Here is a 21,361-nt window from a genome sequence, read left to right on the forward strand (position 1 = left end):
CTCAGTGGCCCCAGAATCCCACCTCACTTCCTTCTGAAAAGGCTACCACATTATTTACCTCTTAGGCATTTGACAGGTCAGAGTCAGGCGTTCCCTGGAATCCAGACATGGACAGTTGTCCTGCCCACTGAGAATTGCTGGCCAATCAGAGGCTAGCAGGGATGTGTTGGTAGGTTAAAAGCCTGAGGCCTAGGTTTGGTGCTGGTGTTGTGTGGAGGGGATGTGGGTGTTGGCAGCAAGGGAAAGGGATGGCCATCATCAAACCAGACCCCAGTCTGCATGCCCAAGCACTGAATGTGTTTTAATCCATTCATTACATCTGTCTCCCAGGAGCCCACAAATAATCCCATGCGGGTTTGCTTGTTGTGCTCCTTAGAGTCATAGAGATGTACAGCACGGAAACAGACCCTTCAGTCCAAGTTGGCTGTGCCGACCAGATAGCTCAACCTAATCTAGTCCCACCTGCCAGCACTTGGCCCACATCCCTCCAAACCCTTCCTATTCATATCCCCATCCAGATGCCTTTTAAATCTTGCAATTATACTAGCCTCTGGCAGCTCATTCCATACACGCACCACCCTCTGCATGAAAAAGTTGTCCCTCAGGTCCCTTTTGTATCTTTCCCCTCTCACCCTAAACTTATGCCTTCTAGTTCTGGACTCCCCGATCCCAGGGAAAAGACTTTGTCTATTTACCCTGTCCATGCCCCTCATGATTTTATAAACCTCTATAAAGACCACCCTTCAGCCTCCGACATGCCAGGGAAAACAGCCCCAGCCTATTCAACCTCTCCCTATAGCTCCAATCCTTCAAACCTGGCAACATCCTTGTAAATTTTTTTCTGAACCCTTTCAAGTTTCACAACATCCTTCCAATAAGAAGGAAACCAGAATTGCACGCAATATTTAAACAATGGCTTCATCAGCGTCCTGTACAGCCGCATTATGATCTCCCAACTCCTATACTCAGTACTCTGACCAATAAAGGAAAGGATACCAAACACCTTCTACATTATCCTATCTACGTGCAACTCTTAGGTGACAAACCCTTCCACCCATCACTAGGTTAATATCATTGTGGAAGATTGTGGCTCTGAAGTAAAATTTCACTCAATGACTTTGGTCTTCGCAGTATTCATAGAGCCATAAGGTTATAGAGTTACATAGCATGGAAACAGACCCTTCAGTCCAACTTGTCCACACTGACCAGATATCCTAAACTGATTTGTTCCCATTTGCCAGCATTTGGCTCATATCCCTCTTCGGTCAGAGAAACTTTCTGCTCCTCCAGGGAAGCAATCTGACAACTTAGAGACAATAGAGCAGTCGTAATCAGGTTCAACTGTACGTCATTAGCATACTTATGAATGCTTTTGTGTTTTTGAATGATTTCACCAAGGGGCAGCATGTAGGTGAGAAAGAAAAGGCCACTAGGGATGGCACGGTGGCACAGTGGTTAGCACTGCTGCCTCACAGTGCCAGAGACCCAGGTTCAATTCCCACCTCAGGCAACTGTTTGTGTGGATTTTGCACATTCTTCCCGTGTCTGCATGGGTTTCCTCTGGGTGCTCCGGTTTCCTCCCACAGTCCAAAAATGTGCAGGTTAGGTGAATTGGCCATGCTAAATTGCCTGTAGTGTTAGGTGAAGGGGTAAATGTAGGGGAAGGGGTCTGGTGTGTTGCTCTTCGGAGGGTCGGTGTGGACTTGTTGGGCTGAAGGGCCTGTTTCCACACTGTAAATAATCTTTCAAAACACCAGAGGCCACTGTGTAGAAGGGGGAAAAAGCCAAGGATTCCTTGGCTACAATTGGATAGATAAGAATAGAATGTGGAGAGTGTGCACCCAGCTGGAAGACCTTGGAGGAAGATGATATAGTCAAACAGGTCAAAAATCTTTAGATAGTTTGGAATGAATGAGGAGGGAAAATTTAGTATCGCATCGGATGTCATACTTTTATACCCTTTAGCATTTAAGAAGAAAGCAGGTGTGCGGTAGTTTGAAAGGATGAAATGGTCAAAGGTTGTTTTTGAGGAAGCATGAGATTACACCAGATTTAAAGGAAGGGGAGCAATACGTCAGAGGACAAAAATGCTAACAACATGACCGAATATGGCAACCAGAAAGGGAACTTGTTCTGTCAACACTTCAGTGTCAGTGGAGCAGGAAGTAGACTTCATGGGCATGACTTTGGAGAGTGCATAGCAGACGGGAGAGGGAAAATGATACAAATTCAGGTTTGATCAAGGATGAGCTTTAGAGGAAACTTGTCTTAGCAGGCAGGCAGATCAGAAAAAATGTATGAAGAGTTTTTTTTTAATTCTTTCCAATTTTAAGAAGAGCTGCTTGCTTCTAATATTTATTTCAATTTAAACAGTGCTGTATTCGATGCTGAAGGTGTGGAACCATTGGTGAAATTGCTGACTGAGCCCGTGGATGGCATTGTTGTCAATGCTGCTGCTACAATTACTAATCTAGCCTTACAGGAACCGATACGTGCCAGTATTCAGAATTGTGGGGCTATGACTGCCATTGTGGAACCATTGAAGTCTCCTAACACGTTGGTTCAGAGCAAGGCTGCACTACTTGTGGCATCATTAGCTTGTGATGTAAATGGAAGAACAGAGGTAGGAATTAATTCAAAGCTGTGAAAACAAAGTCGTGATATTATTAGAATGTTAAATATAATTATAAAGATTTTTTAAAAACTTGTAACATTTTGAACTATTTGTAAGAAATTCCAAATGTATAAATGTATTTAAAACTCCATAAAAATATAGTAGGTCTACCCCTATAATTCTCAGTATTATATGTCTCTCAGTTAAGGAAATGCAGAAAAATAATTCCTTCTCATAGGCAAAAAATCTAAGCAGAAAGCCAGAATGGATGCATAATGTTTTTGAAACATGGCCATTGGTGGATATATCTTGAGGCAAATGCCCAGAGCAAAGGTTTTCCCAAGATGATAGAATGATTAACCCATAGAAGGGGGTCATTCCACCTATCCTGCCCATGCTGACACAAGGACACTCAGATATCTTTTCTAATCCCATCTTCCTGCACATGGCCCATAGCCCAGCAGCTTACAGCACCTAGGTTTGAGATTCAGGTACTTTTTGAAAGAGTTTCGGGTCTCTGCTTCCACCACCAAATAAGGCAGTGAATTCTAGACATCCACCATTTGTGTAAAAATGCTTTTCCTCATGTTCCCTCGAATCCTTCTCGCACTTAGCTTGAATCTACAGCCCCTGGTTTTTGAACCCTCTACCAAGGGAAACAGATTCTTCCTATCTATTCCACCCTTCACAATGTTGTATACTGCAATTGTATCACTCCTCAGCCTTTTCTGTTCCAAGGAAAACAAACCCAACCTCTCCAATCTCTCATAGCTAAAGATCTCTAGCCCAGGTAACATTCTAGGAAATCTCTGCATTTTCACCAGAGCAATTATATCCTTCCAGTGATGTGGTAACCAGAACTATATACAATGCTCCAGTTATGGCCTCAGTACTGTCTTATTCAGTTCATAATTATACCCTGTTTTTGTGTTCTGTACCACTGCCAATGAAGGAGAGCATCCCATATGCCTTCTTTACCACCTTATCTACCTGTACTGCTACCTTTATAGACCTGTATGCCAAGATCTCTGACTTCATTTACTGTTGTATTTGAGCCGGAACCTACAATTCTCAAGACAAAAGTAGATAAAGAACTTCTTACACCCCATAATGTTCAGGAACATGTGGGCTAGATGGATTAGTTATAGTAAATGCAGGGTTATGGAGATAGGGTTCGGAACTAGGTCTGGATGAGATGCTTTTCAGAGGGTCGATGCGGACTCCTTGGGCTGAGTGGTCTCTTTCCATACTGTAGGGATTCTACAATTCTTAGCGTTAAAACAAAGTCTGGATGACTCTAAAAGCCATGGTAGTAGAAGTGTTCACATCAATATGGCTATTAACTGCATTATTTCTGATGTTGCAGCCAAGAGCAGAGATATTCCTGGAGCTTCTTCCCTGCAGTTATCAGACTTCTGAATGGGCCTCTCAGATGTTAATTTTGATCTCTCTCTCTCTCTCTCTCTCTCTCTGCACCTTCTCTGTGGCTGTATTCTGTACTCTATTCTGCTATCCTTTTGTACTATGATCTGCCAGCAAAGCACACAAAACAACTCCTTTCACTGTATCTCGGTACATGTGACAACAATGAATCAGACTCAAACTCAAATGCAGATTGAAGCTACAAGTGTAAGTATTTATGGTCCATGGCTTAAAAATAAATATTTGTGGCATCAAGGCTATGAATAAACTTACTAGGGCCTGATCATGCCTTTCTAAGGCTGCAGCCAGGTCTTGTGGTGGGAAGTGAGTGGCAGGTGGGATTAAGAGGTGATTGGTGACTAAAGATGAGGTGGATTGGATGAGGCAGTTAAAACATTCCAGGCACCAGGGCCAGGATAAAAATGGATTGTTGATTCTAGCACAGGTATTCAAGGGCTAACTCAGGGAGGGTGAACGTACATAAAATTGAAACTGAAGTCGAGATCCTATGATATCTATGATCAGGAATGGCTTTTTAATAAGGCGTCAGGCTAGAAAAGGTATTCCTGGTGAAGGGTTGAACTCCTTCGCAGAGTTTTACTCAGGTTCAGAGCTATACACTGGATGTAACAGGAAAGCATGATTCAATCTCAAATAATGAGTTAAAATGTATTAAATAATTAGTAAACAATTATGCATAATTATTCTTGTACAAATGGAAACTCCAATTAATCTATTCGAGGCAGCTCATCAAAATGGTAAAAACAATCCCAAGCAGGTCCCTAAAATGGGATGGTTCCCTTGACAAGTACATCACCAGAACTCCAAATTACCTTATGGGAAGGTTGTTTCTCCAGTCAGTCGCTCTGATGCCATCCCTTCCTCTCTAACCTGAAATAGTTGACTTATTCATGATGGTTGCAGTCCTAAATATTGGATGCTGTGCCATCCTTGAGTCCAATTTCTGATTCCATTTCAGCCTTCCAAGGCCTCCACCCAGAATTTCTCAAGACAGACATTTGAAAAAAATGAGTCCTTATAAATTCTTATCATGAGCATTGTAAGGCTCTCATATCCCACAGAATTCAGGCTATTTACACGTCTTTTTGATTGAGTTTCCACTTCCTGTCCGCATTTAAACTCCATCTCTGACTCCACACCATAGTTGGCAATCCTACAACAAGATTATTCATTGTCCTGGCTTGTAGTTCAAGAATCATCAAATACAGTAAGTTAAAAATCACACAACACCAGGGTATAGTCTCGCAGGTTTATTTGGAAGCATTAACATTTGGAGCGCTGGTCCTTTATCAGGTGGTTGTGGATCCTTTAGAATGACCATGTTGGTTTCAGTTCTTTCATATGTAAATTCCAGAACTTTTTTTTAGAACTTACATTCTCAAGTGGATTTTAACAATAGGTTCCATGTCAGCTCAGATAATGCAAAGAAGGTGTGAGGTGCCCTGTGTGAGGCATACGCAAGACATTCTAAAAGGTAAAAACAATGACTGCAGATGCTGGAAACCAGATTCTGGATTAATGGTGCTGGAAGAGCACAGCAGTTCAGGCAGCATCCAAGGAGCAGTAAAATCGATGTTTCGGGCAAAAACCCTGAAGGACATTCTAAAAGCTGAGAGACTTAACAAACAATCCAGGTTTTTTTTCAATATATAATTGCAGTTGCATCACATTGTAAACTTTTGCTATAGATTCTGTGCCTTACGATCTTATACCCTACAACCACCTGATGAAGGAACAGCACTCCAAAAGATAGTGTGTCCAAATAAATCTATTGGACTATAACCTGGTGTTATGTGATTTTTAACTTTGTATACCCCAGTCCAACACCGGCACTTCCAAATTACAAATACAGTAAGTACACTTCCCCAATTAAATGAAAGGAAAACAATTTATTTTTGTAAATCCAGCTTGAAGACAGAAAATAGTTCAGACAATACAGTAACTGCAAGTAGTCTTGTATAGGGATGGGGGATGGATGTATCAAGTCCACAGTTAATAATGTAATGAATTAGTAGTTCAATAATAGAAAGTTTAATCGGGAGATTAAAAACATTTTCACCCAGAGAATGGTATGGGTCTGAAACTCATTGCCTGAAAGAAAAGTAGAAGCAAAAATGTTCAGCTACCAAACAATAGATGACTGGATATGTGTCTCAAATACTGTAAGCTGCAAGGTCACAAACTAAAAATTGGGGGAAAAATGGTTAGACAAGGTGACTTGCTGTCACTGACATAATGATCCTAGTAGTCTCTTTCTGTGCTGCAAGCTTCCTATAATCCTAGATTCAATGTCTGTAAAGTAACTTTTAAAATTAGTACAGGTTCTCTTAAGATTAAGTGTAAAGCAGAAATAAAATGTAAAGATATAAAATAACAAAATTTCGAAATTGCATGATAGGCCTATACTGGAACTTGACTCATACACACAACTATGCGAGAGACAAGGAATAATGACTTTGTCAAATCCAAAAGATGTAGTAACTAGAGTTAATAATTCCATTCAAGCAGGCTTAGGACAGAGATCCTAATAGGCAGAAAGTGCTATCGGTCGGAAAGTTAGACTTAGGGGGACCTGACTGAAATTAAACTATGGATACACTTTAATTGGATCTATTTTTGGTGTTGGGCATCTTTATAGTAAGTTCATAATTTGATGACATTTTTAAACTATGTTTGCAAGTCCATTATAAATTGGTAGCTTTTTAACTAGTCTCTAGTTGAGGAGAAAATTAGAGGATGCAGTATTTTCTAAAAGCATTACATATGGTTCAATTCTTGTAAACCTTTACTTTGATTTTATTGAGTTTTGGTTATAGATATTTCTTTGGTTTCCACCAAAAGGAACACAAAATTGTTAGTGAATTCTCAGATTGTATTCTGTTTGGTTGGTAAATTTGTGCATTTAGCTAACGAGTTGCAATTTATTGAATATTAAATTTGAGAAAACTAAATATCAAACTAAAGAGGAAGTGAACAAAAAAAGTGTGGTGGGAAGTCACAAAAATAAAATGAACTCTCATGGTTAAGTCTGTGATTTGTGGCAAAAACTAACTTTGAAATGAAAAGCTCCTGAAGCTGACAGTTTTGGAGATCAAACAAATAATATTGTGTTGAATCTTATGTTTTATTGGTTGAGACAAAGTTACATTGAGATTTTTGGAGACATTTCCACTGCAAAGCCTACCCCATCCCTATGGCTTTCATCACTTCTGATTCCAGCCCCAATCTACCTTTCCCAGAATGACTCACTACTCAGTGGATATCTGCTGAAAGTATTGTATACCCAATGTCTGTGCCATATTTAAAAAGCTGCTGAGCATCCTGACCAGCACTGACATTCTGAAGCTGCCCTGTTCAGTCAAGGACATATTCTGAACACATCGAAGAAGGGGAAGAAGGTTCTGTGATTCTCCAATATGAACCTGGAGCTCCTGGTCAAGGTGGTAGTGCAGAGGTCAGCCATCCTTTTCCTGGAAGACCAGCAGAGGAGGCCACATTACCAGACCAGTCACTGCTCCAAGATAACTGATCAGTATAAAGGTGATATCTCAGAAGTGCATTTAAGGTGTGAAGCCTTGTTTTGAGTCTGTTTGTGTCTCAAACTGGGGTAAGACTGGTTTTATTTCCAAAATAGGAATTTATAAAATGCCACATTGACTGTCTACAGATAGTATATTTTTTGAACAAAATAGAATGTATCTGCAAATCCAAATTCACCCCACAGATTTATATATGTGTGCCTTACCTGCTGATTTGTTTTTAGATCTGTACTCTCTGTGTTATCTCCTACACTGATTCCTTGCTCTGTTGCCTTTGTCTTTGTTTATCACAACTTCCCAAGTTTGGATCTTTGCCCCCACTATTTTGTTTAAAATCTGCTACACTTTCCTAGTTGTGCAGTTCACAAGGAGACCACACTGGGTGCAATGGATGTAGTAGATGACATTGGTAGAGGTGCAGGTGAATTTCTGACGGTTCTGGAAGGATCCCCTGGGGCCTTGCACGGAGGTGAGGGGAGTGGTGTAGGTACAGGTTTTGTACTTCCTGCAGTGGCAGAGAAAGGTGCCAGGAGTGGGGTGTGGGTTGGTAGAGTGTGTGGACCTGGCGAGGGAGAGGGATCTTTTTGAAATGCTGCTGGGGTGGGGAGGAAAATATATCTCTGGTAGTGAGGTCCGTTTGGAGGTGGTGGATGATGATGCATTGAATGCGGAGCTTGGTGGGGTGGAAGGTGAGGACCAGGGTGAGTTCTGTCCTTGTTGTGTTGGGAGGGGTGGGATTCAAGGGTGGTGGTATGTGAAGTGGAAGGGATCTGCTGGAGTGCATCTTCAACCATGTGGGAAGGGAAGTTGCAATCATGGAAGAAGGAAGTCATCTGGAACTATCTCAGATGGTATAGGTCATCTTGGGAACAGATGCAGCAGAGGCAGAGGAATTGGGAATAAGAGGTGGTGTTTTTACAGAAGGTAGGGTGGGAGGAGTTATAGCCTAGGTAGCTGTGGGAATCGATGGGCTTGTAGCCTTGTTGAGAAAGGAAGAGAACTTCTTCAAAGGAGGCATCCTTAGAAAAGGCTTCACAGTAAGGTTATAATCCAGTTGTCTCTGCATCATCCTGAATGTCATTGTGATAGTATGAGGCATAACACCATAGCCACAGACAATGTTCAATGGATGGATTTCTGCACTGAGAGCCTGCTGCATCTAGAAGCAAGAGTAAATGGCGTATACAGGGCTATGGATGTTGCTGGCACCTTTGGCCTTCCCATACAACATCCCCATTCTTTCCTGCCCTTCTCTGGCCAAAAGTCTTGGTGTGAGTGAGATGATCAGTGATGTCTGTGGCAGTGAGACGCAACACAGTGTATCAAATTTTGCCCTGTATATCTCGGTTTTGTGCAGTACATAGATCATAGAATCCCTACAGTGTGGAAGCAGGCCTTTTGGCCCATAGAGTCGACACTGACCCTCCAAATAGCTTCCCACCCTATCCCTGTAATTCTGCATTTCCCATGACTAACCTACACATCCCTGGACACCATGGACAATTTAGGACAGCCAATCCACCTAACCTGGACGTTTCAGCTGTGAGAAGATACTGGAGCATCTGGAGGAAACCTACACAGACATTGGAAGAATATGCAAACTGTACATAGACAGTCGCTTGAGGGTGGAATTGAACCCAGGTCCCCAAATGTGAGGCAACAGTACTAACCACTGAGCTACTGTGTCACCTGTATCTATGTGCAATATTTTTTCCCCTTTAATAGCCCTAACATTGATGGGTCCCTCACAGGTGGAGTCACTTACCCCTGTGCACATCAACTGTGATCACAACTTTTTTCTTCACCACTGCACAATCCCAATTTCTAGCAGGGTAAAAAGTGACTGTGAGTGCATTTCACACAGTGGCTTGCTGCCTCTGCCCTAACCAGTTGGTGAGACCTCAAACATTCCCTTCCTGGTAGCCCTTCCCGTAAACTCCATAAACGTCTCACTTCCCCAGGTACCCAGAATATCTGTCTGCATGATCCTATACCTGCCCACATTTCCACCCAGCCCTAGCATTTAAGGTGACCATGCTAATTCTGGTCATTCAGAGCCTCTCCTTGAATCCAGCATGCTCTTGATCATGGACGTATCCACCTTCTCCCCACCACTTGACTCCCTTTCCATTTGTGCATTACTATACCCCCCTCTCCCTTGTAGATAGCATTGCTCCCTTTCACAACTGCCAACCCCCAGCTTTCTTCCAGCCAACAGCCCCAGTACCAAAGGTTAATTTGCAAGGTTTCTTTCCTATTGCAACAGCTGCCCTTTCTCACAAATCCAGTTTTCCCATAGACTCTGTGAGTAGTGTCATAGAGTCATAAAATTATACAGCATGGAAGCAGACCTTTCAGTCCAACTCATCCAAGCTGACCAGATATCCTAAATTAACCCAGTGCCATTTGCCAACATTTGGTCTATTAACCCTCTAAACCCTTCCTATTCATGTATCGATCTAAATGTCTTTGAAATGTTTTGCACCACCCTCTGCATAAAAAAAAGTGCCCTTTAGGTCCTTTTTAAATCTTTCGCCTCTCATCTTAAACCTATGCTTTCTAGTTTTGGCCTCTGCTACCCTGGGAAACTGGGAAAAGGACTTCCGCTGTTCACCTTATCCATGCCCCTAATGATTTTATAAACCTCTAATAAGGTCATCCCTCAGCCTCTGATGCTTCAGGGAAAATAGACCCAGCCTATTCAGCCTGTCCCCATAGCTCAAGCCCTCCAACCCTGGCAACGTCTTTGTAAATCTTTTCCGTACCCTTTCAAGTTTAACAACATCTTTCCTATAGAAGGGAGACCAGAATTGAATGCAATTTTTCAAAAGTGGCCTAACTAATATCCTGTATTGCCACAGCATGACATCCGAACTCCTACAATCAGTGCACTGACCAATAAAGGTAAGCATATCAAACGCCTTCTTCACTACCCTGTTTACCTGTGACTCCATCCTCAAGGAACCATGAGCCTGTACTCCAAGGTCTCTGTGTTTGGCAACACTCCCCAGAACCCACCATTAGGTTTATAAGTCTTGCTGTATTTACCTCAGCAAAATGCAACATTTCACATTTTTAAAAAGTGCTGTTGTACTCTGAGATAACCTTCTTCGCTATCCACTATATACCAAATTTATAGTCACCTGCAAACTTACTAACCATTCCTCCTATATTCTCATCCAAATCACTTACATCGGTGACAAAAAGCTGTGGGCCCAGCACTGATCCTTGCAACACACCATTGGTCACAGGCCTCCAGTCTAAAAAACAACCCTCCAACTGCTGTCTCCCAACTTCAAACATGATCTGATAGATTGACTGTGGCCATCCCCCTTGAGCAACCCAACTGGGACAGCCTTGGATGAGAATTGCCCAAATCCCTGACTAGTGGTTATGTATATCTCTAACCATGTGAGTTTAAATACCTGTGTAGCCTCAGGATTGACTGTGACGCACTCCCTGAACTATAGAGGCACAGATTTCCTAACAGAGATCACTCTGTCTGGATATCTGACTGTGACTAATCCCCTGTTCTGGAATGAAAGGCTGTCCTTGACTTGCTATATTGGGAGAAAGTGAGGACTGCAGATGCTGGAGATCAGAGCTGAAAATGTGTTGCTGAAAAAGCGTAGCAGGTCAGGCAGCATCCAAGGAGCAGGAGAATCGATGTTTTGGGCATGAACAAGGGCTCTTGCTATATTGGGACCCATGGCTGTTGGTTGTCCCCATGAAAATCCTTGACGAATATTCCCATAAGATTTTGAGCCAGGGCTACTTGTTTGCTGCCCATGCAGTGTGTTGCCACATAAACTGCTGGTACATGGTGCAGATGTGAGATTTACACAGCACATTGGCAAACAGCAAGTTATACACCCTGAGGACTGCTGACCAGCAAGGCAATCTGTCTGGTTCTGTAACTGCACTAATTGGCGTGGCATGGCAAGAAAAGGCAATGCAAGGAAGGACATTGCTTATGAGCATCGAGGTAAGTACTAAGTGAATGAGCACTCAAAAAACTAACGAGCAGTATAGATGACGAGTGTTTGCAGCTGGTGACCATGAATCATGGCCTGCAATATGATTTGGTCATGGCAATCCTTTGGAATAAGTGGTGAGCTGAATCCATCAGGTATCCACTCTGTTTTCCATGTCAACCTGTCTTCATATCTAGCTTGTTTGGTAAAATAGAAAGTTGATTATCAATGGGTGGCACAGTGGCTCAGTGGTTAGCATGCCTGCCTCACAGCACCAGAGACCTGCATTCGATTCTAGGCTTGGGTGACTGTTTGTGTGGAATCTGCACGTTCTATCTGTGCCTGTGTCAGTTGCCTCTGGGTGCCCCAGTTTCCTCCGATGGTCCAAAGGTGTGCAGGTTAGGTGAACTGGTCATGCTAAATTGTCCATAGTGTTCTGGGATGTGTAGGTTAGGTGCATTAGTCAGGGGAAAATGTAGAGCAATAAGGTAGGGGAATGGGTCTAGGTGGGTTGCTCTTCAGAGGGTCCATGTGGACTTGTTGGGCCTAATGGCCTGTTTCCACACTTTAGAGATCCTATGATTTTCTAATGAGGTGAGTCAGACTGTAAACAAGGAGTTTAACAAGCAATAATCTCCCTTACTTTGAAACTCACTGCTGCCTCACAAAAACTCATCATGCCACTTGCAAAAAGCATATAAAATTAAGCAAGATGCTCTCGATATCAAGATTGGCCTCATTGGACGTCTCATCTGATTCTGTCATAGATACCACACTGGTGTATGTGTCCCAGACCCCTCTAAGGTTAGAATTATTCAAGATATTTAGGATTCAGGCCTTAGAAAGTTCAAAGACATATTTTCTGACAATCTGATGAATTGAATCTTATATTTCCACTGAAATTAGATGGTACTCATTTATTATGTGGAATTTTTAATTAAGATTTTCTGTGTGAAAATTGGCTATTGGTGGAGTGTAAATAGGCTTATTTCTAATTATCTCTTCTTTCCAGCTGAGAAATGTAGGTGGTTTGGAACCACTTGTTGAACTGCTCCATTCTAATAATGATGAAGTGAGACGCAATGCTTGCTGGGCTATACTTGTATGTGGAAAAGATGAGCCAACAACAGCTGAACTTTGTAAACTGGGGTAAGTATGAAGAACAGTAAGCATGCTATAATTGAATATAAAGTGTCAGGAAACAAAAATTAACATAACATCCTTTCCAATTTCATGAATCTTTGAAATGATTTGTCATAGCTAGTTGGCTATAGTGCACAGTGTTGCTTAGAAGATGTTTTAGATTATAAATGCCCTTTAGGTAGCTTTTATCGCTTTGGCTCCTTTGTAATTTGAGAGACAATTCTCCCCAGGAAGTAGCATTTAAATGGCTTTTCATGGCTACTGCTAAGTGAATGTAGTAATTACATTTACTGCATCTGTTAATCATTAAAAATAATCACTTTAAATAGATGGAATAAACATTCCTGTATTTGATAAAGCCTGCATTTTTTTTCTGTATTAACAGTTCTTTAGATAATAATTTCATTTTTGTTTATTTTATTGGAAACATAGACAGGTTATAAGAATTTATGATTTTCAGCAAAGAGCAGTTGACAGTAAATATGTATAGATTATATTGTTGACAGAGCTGTGCTGTTTGGTCTGTATTAAATTCAGCTTGTATTAATTATAAATTTATTTTGCATAAAATGTAAGTGCACTAATTAATTATAAAACTGACATTAATTTTTTAAATTATTCTATTTATCATTTATTTTGTTACCCTTTTTTGGCGTCCATAATCATCGCTGGAAGAAAACAAGATCTATAATAGGTGATAGGTAAAATAATTTGCTGCTGGGACCACACAGGAGTACTCATGCATTATTTTCTCTTTGATTTCCCATCCTCCACAAGAGAAAGGAGGGTTAAGCAATTACTTTGTTTGCTGTCCAAATCATGTTTGGCTGGTTGCAAGGGTACTTGGTCCCTTGGATCATATGGAGATGCTCAACAAAACATTGATGGCATGTCTGATGTCACTTAGCCGGCATGTAGACAGACTTAATTTTTGGTTTTTGAAATACGAAGTTTGGTTGAATTGTTGAGTCAATTAGAATAGTTTGGAGAAAATGAATGTTTCATTGAATTTGTATGTGGATCGATAGGTATAGATTCCACCTAAGTTTATGTCAAGATACTTGGTGCCACAGAGTGCCTAGCCTATTTAAGGAATGAGGCAGGAGATGTATTATACTACTAGTTAAAAAGTGAAAATGAAACCTATCACTAAATCTACCTTACTACACCAAGTGGAATACAGAGGTTCAAGAAGGCAACTGACCATCACCTTCTCAAAAGCAGTTAGGGATAGGTGACAGTGACACCTATATTCCACGAATAAATAAACAAAACCTAAACTACATAGAACATAGAAAAATACAGCGCAGTACAGCCCCTTCGGCCCTTGATGTTGCGCCGACCGAAGCCTACCTAACCTACACTAGCCCAATAACCTCCATATGCTTATCCAATGCCCGCTTAAATGACCATAAAGAGGGAGAGTCCACCACTGCTACTAGCAGGGCATTCCATGAACTCACAACCCGCTGAGTAAAGAATCTACCCCTAACATCTGTCCTATACCTACCACCCCTTAATTTAAAGCTGTGTTCCCTAGTAACAGCTGACTCCATTAGCGGAAAAAGGTTCTCACTGTCAACCCTATCTAAACCCCTAATCATCTTGTACACCTCTATCAAATCTCCCCTAAACCTTCTTTTCTCCAATGAGAACAGCCCCAAGTGCCTCAGCCTTTCCTCATACGATCTTCCTACCATGCCAGGAAACATCCTGGTAAACCTCCTCTACACTCGTTCCAATGCCTCCACATCCTTCCTATAGTATGGCGACCAAAACTGCACACAATACTCCAGATGAGGCCGCACCAGAGTCTTATACAACAGAGTCTGTCAAGTAGTTGAAATAGATGATTTAGGAAATGAGCAGTTCTTCAATAAACCTCTGAGATGAGACCACTGAGTTTATTAGTGGAATAATTTATCTTTAATCCTGATTGTGCAATTTATTTTACACATTTTTTAAAAAAAGAAATTGCTTTTCGAAACCATCTATTTCAACTACTTGTTATTCATCCAATTAGAAAAAAAGAAACATAGAAGAAGAAATTGTTGTTACATATACTTCAACCACAGACCCAATTCCCTGTGGACAAACATATGAAAGTTAATGAAAACCATAGTGAATGAAGAATTGTGACCATCTTCTGCCATAAATTTGGGTGAAGCATCACCAGTTGACAGATCAATAGGTGAGCCATATGGCTATCTTCCTAATAATCTGGCAACTGTTTCTGAGTATTATACAATTTTTGAACTGCTATTAAACTTGCATCTCTAGTGAACTGACGATGTGATCTGTTCCACAATGTAGTTTAGGTTTTGTTTTATTTATACATGGGATATAGATTTATCCAATGCTGGGAAATGAGAACATCAAGAATTTCATGATCACTTACAATGCAGAACACTAAGCTAAAATGCGCCAAGGTTCTCCTCAAAGCCCATTATGATTGTACTAACAGGACTTTGATTTCTGACATTCTTGTTTATCCTTTGAGTGAGTCACGTGAGCCTATATTGACTTTGTTGACTTTGAAGAAATAACTCCTACTAACCATTAATGTTAGACTTTGACATCCAAGATTTTTCTCATGTTGTTTTCATTGAAAGTTTAAATACAACAAGTCTTCCATCTTGCTGTCTGAGTGGATGTTTAATTTTGTTTTATAGTGCTTTGGAGATCCTGCAAGAAATAAACCAATCTTCAAGTCACAAGAATAATTTTAGTGATGCAGCTGTGAAAAGACTGCTTGACCATAATGCAGCTCTCAAATATTCTTTGACTGGCTACTTGTCATTCAACGACATCATCACTGATGGTTTCTATGATCCTGGTTGGGTAAAATTTAATAATCTATTTCATTCTACATAGGATATGCAACATAGGAACAAGCCAAACAACTCAACTTGTCTGCACTGACTAATAAGCAACTAGGTAGAGAAAAGTAGGTACCTTGACCCTGCTCTCTGTTTTGATATGATGCAAGTTATTTGATAAACCCAGAAAAAGGTAACAAAATTTAAGTTGCGTGTCAGACTCTCACTCCCCTGTTTCAAATTGGAAAAAAAAACCTTTACCGTGACTTTTTTTTTACTGCAGAACTGTTGTTAATACCATTTAAATATTAAATATTATAAAATTGTTTCTGTCAACTGGATCATGTTGATCACCTCATCTTTATGAATGTGACAGTTGATGCCATACCATCCCTTTATTTAAATAACCTTAAGTTAATGCCAGTGCAATAGTACTGCATTCTTTTTAGAGTCATATTACCAATTATTATATTTTTAGCAGAGATGCAGTAAATAAGAAGCCAAAAGGGAGCACCTCTGACTTTTTTTACTTATTATTTCATGGAATTTGCCATTGTTGGCAAGGCTGTTATTTATTGACCATCAGTAATTGCCCTTGAGAAGGTGGTGGTTAGTTTCTTTCTCGAACTGCTCTAATCTATTAGTGAAAATACACCCACAGTACTGTTAGATAAAGAGTTGCATGATATTGACCCAGGAGCCTCTTCAACCTCAGCCTCCTCCAGAGGTCCACAGCATCACCGATGTCAGTTTCAGCCAATTCAATTCATTCCATGTGGTATCCAGAAAAGGTTGGAAGCACTGGGTACTATGAAGGCTATGGGCCCTGGCAACATGCCAGCAATAGACTTGTGCTGCAGAAATCTTAACCCAGCTGTTCCAGTACAGCAACAGTACTGGATATTATGGAAAATTGAAAGAGCATATCCTGTAAGCAAAAAGCCAGGTAAATCCAACCTGGCCAACCACCACTTCATCAATCTACTCTTGATCATTGTTACACTGATGGAAGGTGTCATCAACAGTGTTATCAAGCAGCATCTGCTCACCAATAACCTGCTCACTTTGGCTTCACAATGCCCAGTTTGGCTTCTGCCAGGGTCGCTCAGCTTCTGACCTCATTACACTGATCATTCAAACATGGACAAAAACACTGAATTCCATAGGTGAGGTGAGAGTGACAGCCCTTGACATCAAAGTTGCATTTGACTGAGTGTGGCATCAGTTTGGACCCTTAGCCAAACTGGAGTCAATGGGAATCAGGAGGAAACTCCAATGATTAGTCATACCTGGCAGATGGTTGTGGTTGCTGGAGGTCAGTTATCTCAGCTCCTGTACATCTCAGCAGGAGTTCCTCACGGTAGTGTCCTAGACCCAACCATCTTCAGTTTCTTTATCAATGACCTCTCCATCACAAGGTCAGAAGTGGGGAATTTTGCTGATGATTGAGCAATGTCTCGCACCATTCCCATTTCCTCGAACACTGAAGCACTGCATGTTTAAACATAATAAGACCTGAATAATTTCCATACTTGGGCTAAAAAATGGCAAGTAACAATCAAATCACACAAATGCCAAGCAATGACCATCACTAGCAAGAGACAATCTGCCATCCTTGATATTCAAAAGCATTACTATCTACTGAATCCCTCACTATCAATATCCTGGAGGTCACTATTGACCAGAAACTGAATTGGACTTGTCATTTAAATAGAATAGCTACAACAACAGATCAGAGGTTCAGAATACTGCAGTGCGTATCTCACCTCCTGACTCCCCAAAACCTATCCACTATCTACAAGGCACAAGTCAGGGGTGTGATGGAATACTTCCCACTTGCCTGGAAAAATGCAGCTCCAGCAACACTCAATAGGCTTAACACCAGCAAGGACAAAGCAGCCTGCTTGTTGGCATCCTATCCACAAATATTCAGTCACTGGTGCTCATTAGCAGAAGTGTGTACTATAATGCAATGCAGAAACTCACCAATGATCCTTAGACAGTACCTTCCAAACCCACAACCAATTTATAAATTATTGGAGAGGATCTGAGAGATAGGATTTATGATTATTTGGAAAATCATACTTTGATTAGAGATAGTCAGCATTGCTTTGTGAAGGGCAGTTCATTCCTCGCAAGCCTTATTGAATTTGGCTATTTGGATACAGAATTGGCTGGCACACAGAAGACAGAGTGGTAGTAAATGGAATGTATTCAGCCTGGAGCTCGGTGACCAATGGTGTTCCACAGGGATTTGTTCTGGGAACTCTACTGTTTGTGATTTTTATAAATGACTTAGATGAAGAAGTGGAAGGGTGGGTTAGTATATTTGTCGATGACATGATGTTTGATGGAGTTATGGATAGTGTTGAGGGCTGTTACAGGTTGTAATGGGACATTGACAGGATGCAGAACTGGGCTGATAAGTGGCAGATGGAGTGCAACCTAGAAAAGTGTGAAATAATTCATTTTGGAAGGTCAATTTTGAATGCAGATTACAGGGTTAAAGGTAGGATTCTTGGCAGTATGGAGGAACAGAGGGATCTTTGGGCCACATCCATTGACTCCTCAAAGTTGCCACCCAAGTTGATAGGGTTAGTTTAGATTAGAGTAGATTCCTTGCAATGTGGATACAGACCCTTCACTCCAAGAAGTCCAAACTGACCCTCCAAAGTGTAACTCACCCAGACCCATTTCCCTCTGACTAAAGCACAGCTGGTCAGGCAACATCCGAGGAGCAGGAGAATCGACATTTCGAGCATAAGCCCTTCAGGAAATTTGGCTGTTTGGATACAGAATTGGCTGGCACATAGAAGACAGAGAGTGGTTGTAAATGGAATGTATTCAGCCTGGAGCTCGGTGACCAATCTAATCTATGGGCACTTTAGCATGGCCAATTCATCTGATAGAGTCATAGAGATGTACAGAATGGAATCAGACCCTTCGGTCAAACTCATCCATGCCGACAAGATATCCCAACTCAATCTAGTCCCACCTGCCAGCACCTGGCTCATATCCCTCCAAACCCTTCCTATTCATATACCCATCCAAATGCCTCTTAAATGTTGCAATTGTACCAGCCTCCACCATATCCTCTGGCAGCTCATTCCATACATGTACCATCCTCTGCGAGAAAAAGTTACCCCTTAGGTCTCTTTTATATCTTTCCCCTCTCACCCTAAACCTGTGCCCTCTAGTTCTGGACTTGGACTGTGGGAGGAAACCCACGCAGACACGGGGAGAATGTGCGGACTCCACACAGACAGCCACCCAAGGCTGTAATCGAACCCGGGACCCTAGCGCTGTGAGGCAGCATATGGTATGTTGGCTTTAATTAGCCGGAGATTGAAGTTTTAGATTAGATTAGATTAGATTAGACTTACAGTGTGGAAACAGGCCCTTCGGCCCAACAAGTCCACACCGACCCGCCGAAGCGCAACCCACCCATACCCCTACATTTACCCCTTACCTAACACTACGGGCAATTTTAGCTTGGCCAATTCACCTGACCCGCACATCTTTGGACTGTGGGAGGAAACCGGAGCACCCGGAGGAAACCCACGCAGACACGGGGAGAACGTGCAAACTCCACACAGTCAGTCGCCTGAGTCGGGAATTGAACCCGGGTCTACAGGCGCTGTGAGACAGCAGTGCTAACCACTGTGCCACCGTGCCGCCCACAAGTTAAGAGCCATTAAGTTATGCTGCAGTTCTGTAAAGCCCTGGTTAAATCACATTTGGAATATTGTGTTCATTTCTGGTTGCCTCATTACAGGAAGGATGTGGAAGCTTTAGATAGGGCCTGGAGAAGGTTTAACAGGATTCTGCCTGGACTGCAGAGCATGTCTTATGAAGAAAAGTTGAGGGAGTTAGGGCTTTTCTCATTGGAGCAAAGAAGGATGAGAGGTGACTTGATAAAGGTGTACAAGATGATGAGAGGCATAGATAGAGTGGATAGCCAGAGATTTTTTCCCCAGTGGATATGGCTATCACGAGGGGGCATAGTTTTAAGGTGATTGGAGGAAGGTTTAGGGGTGATGTCAAACATCGGTTCTTTACGCAGAGAGCAGTGGGTGCATGGAATGCACTGCCAGCAGTGATATTAGAGTCAGATATATTAGGCACATTTAAATGACTCTTGGATAGGCACGTGGATGATAGTAAAATGAAGGGTATGTAGGTTAATTTGATCTTAGAGTAGGATAAAAAGTCAGCACAACATCATGGGCCGAAGGGCCTGTACTGTTCCAAGTTCTATCTTATATGTTCTAATCGTGATGAGTGTTAGAGAGTTCTTTAATTTCCTGTCTCCTTTTGATTATTATGGGTGGAATCTTAGTCCATGTTGCTCAGACTTGTATATGGCAAGAGTCTGGCAGAATTAGATGAGAAATCTGGTGAGGTCCATCCTGATTTGAGGTAATCGTGCTCCAACTTTCATGCTTTTCACAAGTACGATGGTGACATTCTCACAAGGTAGTGGCAAAGTGCCAATTGATGGGGATTAACATTTGTTAAACACCTTATTAACACCATAGCTAATTTCATTAATGTTCAGATTCCACCTTCCAAATTCACCAAAGAAGATAGACATTGGAAATATTCAATCAGGAAGCCAGAGCATGTGCCTGATGGATTCAGCTTGCTGCTTGTTCTAAACAAACTCCATTCTAGACACTGAACAATGACATTTCAAAGCCTGTTATGGGCTGTTTTCTCCTTTTAATGAGGAGATGGGGCCAGTGAATGAAAGGTGGTGAGATGTACTGAAAGACTATGGAGTCACTGTCAGGACAATCCTCTTCCTCTTTCTCACTGTGTCTTCATGTAGTTCCTGATTCCACAGCTGGGGTGGGGGAGGGCCTGCTCAGAAGTAGGACCAGATATTACTAGAAATTATGTGCAGCAACCCCAGGTACCTTTGTCTGGATGGGCCAGACATTGTGAGGGACATCTTGTTAGAGGCAAATTGACCCTTGTCAGCTTAAAGTTCCGAAAGCTGGAATGGGGCAAGCAAGATATAGGAAAAGGGCCTAAGCACCTATGCACTGTCCTGAATGGAAAGTACGGAGGAGCCTGTATGTGTGTGGTTTCACCTCCAGCTGGATACCTCTTAACAATGCTCAGTCTCCTTGTAAGGATGAACATCTGATCTGTGGGAGCTTTTTGAAGATCAGTTGAACAGAGTTCAGGACCAGCATATTCTTACAAGGATGAATTATAAGAAAGGCAATATTCAGAAACTCTTGGATGACAAGAGATATTGGAAGTTTAGTCAAAAAGAAAAAGGAAATCAGACAAGATCCTTGAGAAATATAAAGGAAACAGGAAAGAACGCAAATGAGGAATTAAGAGAGCTGAAAGGGGCCATGAAATGTCCTTGGCAAGTAAGATTAAAGGGAATCCCAAGACATTTAAAACATATATTAAGAGGAAACTGGTAGCTAGGGAGAGGGTGGGTCCACTCAAGGAAAAAGGAAGGAATATATGCCAGAGGAGGCGGGTGAGGTACTTAATGAATACTTTGCATCAGTATTGACAAAGGAGAAGGATATGGATGATAGTAACATCAGGGAGGATTATGTTAATACTCCAGGGCATGTCAATATTAAGAAGGATGAGATGTTGGGTTGGGGTTAGTGTTAGATATTAAGGTAGATAAGTCTCCAGGGCCTGATGGGATCTATCTCTGGATACCAAGAGAGGTAAGGAAGGAATTTCTGGAGCGTTGGCTGAGATCTTTGTATCCTCTTTAGTCAAGGCAAGATCCCAGAAGACAAGAATAGCCAATGTTGTTCCTCTGTTTAAGATGAGCAAAAAAAAATCCAG

General features: G+C 41.6%; 1 protein-coding gene across 1 annotated transcript in view; it reads left to right on the plus strand.

Annotated features, from left to right (window-relative positions):
- Window positions 1-21,361, plus strand: part of armc3 (armadillo repeat containing 3) — a 184,186-nt gene that overhangs the window by 99,117 nt on the left and 63,708 nt on the right. The window contains exons 10-12 of the mRNA XM_060825711.1: window positions 2,374-2,623; window positions 12,583-12,719; window positions 15,386-15,554. Coding sequence (XP_060681694.1) covers window positions 2,374-2,623; window positions 12,583-12,719; window positions 15,386-15,554 — 556 coding nt within the window. The remainder of the gene's footprint in view (window positions 1-2,373; window positions 2,624-12,582; window positions 12,720-15,385; window positions 15,555-21,361) is intronic.

The sequence above is a fragment of the Hemiscyllium ocellatum genome, chromosome 5 (assembly GCF_020745735.1).
Source record: "Hemiscyllium ocellatum isolate sHemOce1 chromosome 5, sHemOce1.pat.X.cur, whole genome shotgun sequence".
Taxonomy (NCBI): domain Eukaryota; kingdom Metazoa; phylum Chordata; class Chondrichthyes; order Orectolobiformes; family Hemiscylliidae; genus Hemiscyllium; species Hemiscyllium ocellatum.